The following is an 8714-nucleotide window of genomic DNA, read 5'->3' as shown; positions in this document are numbered from 1 at the left end:
GTTTCCAATATCTCTCACTACTTTTTCGCTTGGAAAAGTTGCCTCAATTATTTGAAATTGTGAGCATAGCCATATGGCAAGGAATCACAAAGCCAACTTTTTTTTGTATTTTTTTTTAAGTCTCCTTACATTGTTAGGTTCAAATATTAGACACAAGCATTATTTCTCAACAGAAACAGTGGTGTAGTGGTAAGTGTCTGTACCTAAAGAGCTCTATGTCTAGGGTTCAAACCCCAGTGAAGGCAGTTTTTCTTTTTCTATTCTTATACCTCTTTCTTTCCATCATGAACTTTAAATATGAGAAATGAGCATTATTTCTCAACAGTTACAGTGGTGCAGTGGTAGTGCTCTGTGCCTGGAGAGCAAGACAAACTCCTTGTCTTTGGTTCAAAACCCAGTGAAGGCAGTTTTCCTCTTTCTATTCTTATAACTCTTTCTTTCCATCATGAACTTTAAATATTACAAACAAGCATTATTTCTCAACAGTTACAGTGGCGCAGTGGTTAGTGTCTGTACCTGGAGAGCAAGACAAACTCCTTGTCTTGGGTTCAAACCCCAGTGGATGCATGTCAATGCTTCAAGTCCAGCCAAAGCCTTTTACTTTTCTGTTTTTTGGAGGGCGTGGAAGTATAAAGGTAAGAAACGAAGTTGATTCATTGGGAACCTTGTCAGGGGGAGGGGTGCCGGCCAATTCCCTTGTCCGCTTGGAACCTTGTCAGGGGGAAGGGGTGCCAGCCAATTCCCCTGGCCGCTTGAGAACCATGTCAGGGGGAGGGGAGCCGGCCAATTCCCCTGGCCGCTTGAGAACCTTGTCAGGGGGAGGGGAGCCGGCCAATTCCCCTGGCCGCTTGGGAACCTTGTCAGGGGGAGGGGTGCTGGCGAAGTCCTTTTGCAGCAAGCACTCACCCTGGACTTGAACCAAGCCGATCAGAAATGTCTAATCGCCTACGGTACAACCAATTACAAATTTATGCATTATTTATGCATTAGTTTGCTCAAGAAAGTTTATGGTAAATTCTGTTGTCTGTTATGAGATTATTTTCATTGGAAAATTTTGGGATCTGTCCAATATCATGTTTACAAGGCTTTCACAGTTTGACCTGTTGTCCCCAAAAGGAGCTCCACCAAATCAATAGGCTTCTTTTATTTATTTACACCTTCATACAAAATATGAGAACTGCCCAAGCTTCCATATTGAGATATCATGTTTACAAGGTTTTCACAATTTGACCTCTGATGACCCCAAATGACCTCCACCAAAAACAATAAGCTTCTTGCACTCAATGTGGTACTTTTACACAGCAAACATGAGGTCTGCCCATGCTTCCCTCAAGATATCGAGTTTACAATTTTTTCAGTTCAACCCGTCGACCCCAAATGACCTTTGACCTCCACCAAAAACAATAGGCTTCTTGTACTTATTGTGGTACTTGTACACACCAAATATGAAGTTGGCCCACCAACCTTCCCTTTGTGAGATATCATGTTTACAAGCTGGGCGTCACACACACATACACCATCATGAATGCAAAGGTAACGATTATCATCGAAACCAAGTTGTTCTTATTATATTTATTTGTTTTCTATCCGCCACGTTAATCGAAATTATACTGTATGGTAATGCTCAACTTCATTGTTATTTAATTTCTGCTATTTTTGAAATGGATACGTTATTTGCATATTATTGTACAGTTGCAATAAACGGAGAATAAAAAAAATAATATCATCGATACCCAAAATTAGTCAAATGTTCCCTTGATACTTATCTTTTCCAATTTCCATGTTTACAAACTCTTGTGTTGATAAAAAACACATAGTGGCTTTTGTGGATATGCACATGTTTAATTTCAAATCAAATGAGGGACTATCAGTACTACAGATCTCTGCACAGGGACAAAGCTATGCAGCAGATGGCAACTGAATGGTTGACTATCTGGCTAAATCCTCTGTACTATACTAATAAAGTCTCAACTTTGACTTTCAAAACCCTTTACAAATTCTACAATTTCAAGTACACACACAGCTAATCAAGAGATTTCAATATGGTAATGTCTTGTCTTACCTTATTATTTCACACATGGTCGTTATAACACAACTATTACGTCTAATAAATCACATTATAAAATATTAAATAGGAATTAAAGTTCAGGCAAGTTATACGCAACAGGTTACTTCTTCCTGGTTCAAACCACAGGCAAGATAATTGTAAATAACGAATACAAGCTGAGACAAATGTACAAAATTAAAAAAAGGCTGAATACACTATCAGTCCTCCCCAACCTCTCTCCTCTTCTCTTCTGTTTCATTCGTCTCTCTTAAAAATATCAGACTTTGATCACTTTAAGTAGACACAAACCCTACCATAAACTTTAGCTGATATGACAGACCTTTGCAAAATAACAGCTTCCCCTAAACAGCTGACAATAATAATCGACTCTATTTGAGAGATACGTTAGTTCAAACTTCATGTCTGGGAGCCTGTCGTTTTGGAAATCTATGTCATTGTGACACTACTACAATCTGAAACCCATTTTATAAAGCACATGTGGCTGGATGTCATATTTAGACTTCACCAAGTCTTCACCCCTTCTTTCTTTTAGTTCCATGGTATCTCCCAAATGGAATTAACAGTTTCCTTTGACTGTTTGTTCAAGACAGTTATCTCTATTACACAGTACTATAGCAAATGGTTGGGTTTGTGTCTACTTAAAGCTTTTTAAACATTTTCCTACCAAGTCCGAAGTAGTCTCTGTTTCCATCTTTAGTCTGAGAAAAAGAAAAAGTAAGCAAATGTAAGTTTTGTGGAAAACTGTAAAAATGAAAGAAGCAATATATATGCTCTGATCAAATATCTGTGTAAATCTAAATTTATGACCTTTGTAAGTTCTTGTTGGCATTTCGCAATCCTAACAAGATATTACATAATGCTAACAGTAAGCACATTAATGCTCCTGGTAACCTGATTCAATACACTTAAGCATAAATAAAATGCTAGCCGGCTAAATTTGTTGATTAACATCGGGCAGACTGTACAGCTATTGTCACAGAGCCGAAAGTGGCATAAAGAGAGTTCTCACAACTTTACAGCTTTGTATATCAGAGGATGATACTACATTAGCTACACTCCTTATAAAAATTTGGGGAAAGAAAAATACATCATTCATAATGGTACACATTTCTTTCAACATTATTAACCCCACATAGCAAATCTTTCAAACTTTGCTTCAAAATATTCCTGGCTGCAACCAACATCTCGACCCGACTGGATGTCTGGGTACATAGCAGCTTCACTCACCTATTGCACTGTGATAGAGTCTCCTTAACTGATGCTTGCAGCTTGTTGATATCATGTTGGTATTGCACGACGATACTGGTTCCATCTTCATTGCCAATTCCTGTGTATATGTTGAACAGGAACATAATGTTACACTTCAACATTTCCAAACGAACTGACAAATATTGACCATATTACATTGGAACCTTTTTTTGCCGTTTTTTTTTCACCATGGAAACTTGCACTACAATAACAATACGATTTAATGTCATGGTGTAATCAAACTTAATTCATAAAACATAACTCATGTTATGGTCTATCAGGTACACATTTGTATTAACATGGCTTCTCAGAAAGTAAGTCGACTATTGTTCAACTCATCCAACCCAAACTCAGACTGCTACCTGCACAGAATGACAGTTTGGTTATTTTTGTGATGTAAGAAAAGCCCACAAATAAACCAACATAACAATTATAACTTTTTTTTTTTTTAAACTTGTGTTTCAGTATGTCTCTTCTTTTCATTCTCTATCATGAGTCTATCATGCATATAACATGGGACCATAATGCATCTAACATGGGACCATCTATCATAGGACCATTATGCATCTAACATGGGACTAGGGCTGTGTCATTCCGGTTAATTCACTAACCGGTTAACCATTTCTATTAACCGAACGGTTAACGTTTAAACGTAACTCAGATTATAATTCCGAAAGAGCGCCCCCACTTTTAATGCGGAAGTACATTCTCAAAATGGCGCAACGAGTATCGTTTTCTCGTATCGTGCATGTCAAGAATTTGATTGTATTTACTTAGTTTTGACGATCGTTACATTTAAAAAGACTAATCGTACGTTTTCATGAAGTTTTTAACATATGTTTGTTTCATTTTTCGGTTCATCGGTAATTGTGACAGATTTTTGGAGCAGATATTTCTTTGCTAATTGCGTAGCCCCTACTGTAATAGCGTGGGCATTGTATGGTCATTCTAGGCTTATATTACTAGGCCTACTTAATATTGGCATTGTGTATTGTTCGCGATCATATGGCGTGTAAGACTACAAGACATTACCAGCTAGGCCAAGGTTAGGAAAGTCGGTTGTTAGGAAGAGATTACTACACGAGTGTAGGGCTAGGCCTACGCAATTACAAGTACAACAATGGGTCACAAATATATTGAATTTGTGTATTGTGGTGGGTTCGGCAGAGGGTAGGGTGGGGGGTTGCTTTTGGATTTGTAGGTCTATGGAGTGACTGGAGTGGTAAGGGACTTATCGAGAGGGGGAGGAAACATATTTTAAGGACGCAGAGAGTTGTGAAGAAATAAAAAGAAGGAAAAAATTCAAGGAGTTTGTTAATGTCAACATGTTGATATAGCATTTTGCAACTGTTTATCAAAGTACAAGAATTATGAAAGAATGTAAAGTAAACTTTGAAAAGTAAAGAAAGTTTGCTGATAGACATATCTGATAAAATAATTATAAGCTGATTTTTTTTTTAACTAAATGAAATGCAAGAATTAAATTAAATATTCACTGGAGGTTGAGTACTAAGATAAGACAAGGTGGTGAAAACATGCAAACAGTGATTTAACCATATAAACAGCATTTACACAAAAAATTCTATAAATTTTTGTTCAAAAAAACTAAAATATTTACATTGGCAGGTAATAAACAGCTTCTTTTTGAGTTTACAATGTTCCCAGCAATGGAAAAAATCCTCTCACTCGGGACTGACGTTGATGGTGTTCCTATAAACCTTTGAGCTAGGGTGGAAAGAATAGGAAAATTTGAGTGGTATTGCTTCCACCAAAGGTTAGGGTTGGAGTTGTGGCTGGGAGTTGAGAGGCCGATGTAGTGGGCGAGCTCCCTCTCGTCAACCTCTTCACATTGGGGTGTCTGGTCGTTGTCGTCATCACCCAACAAGAAGTCCATCGCGCTCCTTTGTGTATCTGAAGCGTTGCTGCTTCGGCGTCGCTTCTTGGTGGCGGGTTGCTGCTCAGAGATGAGTTCTTTCATTTTGTCTTTTACCATGACTTGCTCTTCCTTTGAAAGGAACTTCAGGCATTTGTACCGAGGGTCCAGGAACGAGGCCAGCTGGGCTCTGCTGACTTCCCCACTTGGTGTGAACCTGTTGAATATAAAAAAATAATGAAATGTTTATGTTGTACAAAGAAAAGCTAAAGTTGTAATGGGGGAAAAATTGTGGCAGGTTAGTGATACGCTGGCAGATGAACACCATCCAAGAAACTGCGTTGGCGATAGGTGATCTGTTGGAAATAAACAATTTTTTTTTATTCTCACCAGCTCACCTTCAGTTGATCGATCACCATGGAGATCCGAGTTCCTCCGTTGGGCATAATTAATCTGTAGGAAAGAAAATTTTTTTTTTCACATGCTCACCTTTTTTTCAAGTCACTTGACGTAGTAATCTTAAAGGCATTCACTGCAGGAATGTCCTCAACATCCACTTTGAGGTGCCTCTTCACTAATCCGCTGACTATTGGCAGGATACTGGAGAGGGAAGTGTTTTGCTCGGATGACAAAACAGTCGTTGCAATCTGCAAAATAAAAAAAAACAAAATTATAAATCATTTACTCTTTTGTTGTGTTAAAATTGACTGTAAGAACTTGGTTTACAGATTGTAAAAAAAAATAGTTAAAATAACTGAATTTGTAATTCAATTATAATTAACATAAAATACGGTCAAGTTTTCTGATATTTTTTTTATGTAGAATGTCATTAATAATTTCTGGAAGGGGGGGGGATGGGGGTCATGCAATCAATGTTCAAAATGCTACAAAATTAATAATTATAAAAAATCCAGTTTCGTTTAACCAAAGTTGCAAAATAATTCAAATTTATAAAACCTATAAAATCCTATTTACAAAATGTTAAAAAAAATAGTTGAAATAATTGAGTTTACAATTTAATTATATTTAACATAAAAAATGGTCAATTTTTCTGATATTTTTTTCAGTAGAATGTCCTTAATAATTTCTGGGAGGGGGGGGATGGGGGTCATGCAATCAATGTACAAAATGCTACAAAAAAAATATAAAAAATCCAGTTTCGTTTAACCAAAGTTGCAAAATAATTCAAATTTATAAAACCTATAAAATCCTATAGATGCAATTTTTTTCTTTAAGTCAAGAAAAAGTACCACTTATGAGTGTTGGAACTCTGTTAGGAGATGTTTGTCAGACTAAGCATATTATAAAGTATTTGGGAAGGGGAAAAATCAATGCAAAAAATATTACCTGTAGTGGTTCCAGGCAAACCAACAGCTCCTCCGCAATCCTCCAGTCTTCATCCCGAATTTCTAAACTCCTCGCATTAGTTAAAGGAGTGAAGTGACGGTCACTGAGCATAGCACAGACTGCCCAACGCTGTTCTATAAGTCTTTTCAGCATTTCAAAAACTGAGTTCCAACGGGTGCAAACACTCTGAATAAGTTTGTGCTTAGGCAAACCCAACTGTTCTTGCTTAACTTCCAAAGCCTTTGTAGCATTAACACTCTTTCGAAAATGTGAAACAAGTTTCTTCCCACAAGCAATCAAACGTCCGATTTGAGGATGAGCTTTAAATCCATTGTTAACACATAACTGTAGGGTGTGTCCAGCACACGCAACGTCGTCCACTCCTAGGGATTCCCCTAAATGTTCGACATTACTGGCGTTGTCGTGGACGATCGCATCAAGTTTATCTTCCAACCCCCATTCCTCGACGATCCTGGACATCTGTGTGGTGAGGGCGTCTGCAGTGTGGCGTACCACTGTGTCCTGGCCACCCTCTTGATTCACAACCGGTGTAGTGTCTAGGACATAGCTCCGATTAACCCAGTCCCCATCTAAACCATGTGCTGTGACGGTCATGTAGCCCTCTGATGATCTAGAGGTCCAACAGTCTGTTGTGACGGACACGAAGGCAATCTTCTCCAAATCAGTCTCCAAAGTCGCCTTCTTTTCCTCATACTTTGCTTTCAATAACGCTGAAATGGTCTTCCTTGATGGTATCACATAGCTTGGCTCGATGGCTTTCATGAGGGCACGAAATCCATCTCCTTCGATGAAGCTGACTGGTAGCGCATCCTTGGCTACCATTTCGACGACTAGGTTGTTGAGCCTCTCAGCTTTCTTCGGGTTGCAGACAGTTCGGTTGATGAAAGCGTCCATAGTTGATGACGGTGCCTTCTCTGCAACCTGATGCCTGAATTTCAGATGATTGGTCATTGACCCAGTCGAACCTCCTAGGTACTTCAATAAGGTGCCGCAGATCTTGCACTTCACCGACGACTGCCCTGACTTCTCGAAAGAGTTCCATACTTTGGAAGGCATGTTGAGATATTCTTGAATGTAGTTGAGCTTGAGAGTATTGACTTGCAATGAGAACCTCAAAATTCGTGCCTGTTTTTATCCTTCCTACAACCTTTCATCTTCCTCCGACATCATTAGAAATCTTTGAAAGGTTACCGCTTTCTAAGGGTGTTTCAGACTTCGTAATTAATTGATAAAAGAGAACCTCGTATACGTTTCGAACGTTCGAAAAGATTACCGATTACGAAGAGTATTTCAGACTTGGTGGTCAATTACTTATCAGACTTTGTAGACAATTAAAATGGTGTTGAGATAATTACGGAGGTTTCGAGATTATAGTGAAAATGATCACAAAATTTGAAAGGATTAGATTTAGTCTCGTCGCATTGTCGAACGGGGTAACAAAAGGCGCTACACGGGTCGCTTACCGCTTGGTAATCCCTTCAATCGTACCGCCGATCTTAAAAATCTTTTGTATGGATGCGTGATAAAGTTTGCCATTGTTACGTGATTTTCGGCAAGCAACTGCTGCGGTCTATTTCGGGAACAATGTGATGTGAAGACGCGCCGTAGCGACTGTGTAATTGGCATTACAAAAACGGTTAAACTTATACGATGTACGGCGGACGTTTATCCGGCCGTTCGGTCGGTTAACCGTTTAACCGTTACAGCCCTACATGGGACCATCATGCATCTAACATGGGACCATCATGCATCTATCATAGGACCATCATGCATCTAACATTAGAACCATCAACATCTATCATGGGACCATCATGAATATATCATGGGACAACCACAAAGGTTCCTATCATGGTTTGCATTCCAGTATAATTTTATCTAATCTTATGTCTTATTTGTAGTAAACTTTATGCAAAAAATAGCTCTTTCTTTTTTTTTATTTCCTTTTGCCCTATACAAGTTATGAAAGAGGAAAGATAATGCTTATATGGTTACTGGCTAAACTTATATTAATTGTACCAGTCAAATGAAGTCAATTTTAAAGGTTCTTCAGTTTTCACTAGTAGCAAGAAGGACCGCAGTGATCGTCTACCACACGTTGCTATATCATGCCATACATGCACAGATATTATGAGAATGCAACCATGGATTGAAAGGTAA

General features: G+C 38.4%; 2 protein-coding genes across 4 annotated transcripts in view; both read right to left on the bottom strand.

Annotated features, from left to right (window-relative positions):
* LOC139959562 (uncharacterized) overlaps positions 1-8714 on the bottom strand; it is a 39938-nt gene that overhangs the window by 19079 nt on the left and 12145 nt on the right. For all 3 annotated transcript variants that reach the window (XM_071957280.1, XM_071957282.1, XM_071957281.1), the window contains exons 7-8: positions 3296-3395; positions 2733-2766 (exon numbers count right to left, since the gene is read on the bottom strand). In XM_071957280.1, the coding sequence (XP_071813381.1) occupies positions 2733-2766; positions 3296-3395 (134 nt within the window). The remainder of the gene's footprint in view (positions 1-2732; positions 2767-3295; positions 3396-8714) is intronic.
* Positions 3756-8705, bottom strand: LOC139959561 (E3 SUMO-protein ligase ZBED1-like). The gene is made up of 3 exons (XM_071957279.1): positions 6537-8705; positions 5679-5836; positions 3756-5406 (listed from the first exon to the last, which is right to left on the bottom strand). Exons 1-3 carry the CDS (start codon positions 7611-7613, stop codon positions 4899-4901), a joined length of 1743 nt encoding a protein of 580 aa, XP_071813380.1. The 5' UTR covers positions 7614-8705; the 3' UTR covers positions 3756-4898.

Source organism: Apostichopus japonicus, chromosome 19 (genome assembly GCF_037975245.1).
Source record: "Apostichopus japonicus isolate 1M-3 chromosome 19, ASM3797524v1, whole genome shotgun sequence".
NCBI lineage: Eukaryota > Metazoa > Echinodermata > Holothuroidea > Aspidochirotida > Stichopodidae > Apostichopus > Apostichopus japonicus.
Note: the sequence above shows the minus strand (reverse complement) of the source record. Positions and strands in the feature narration are given on the sequence as shown.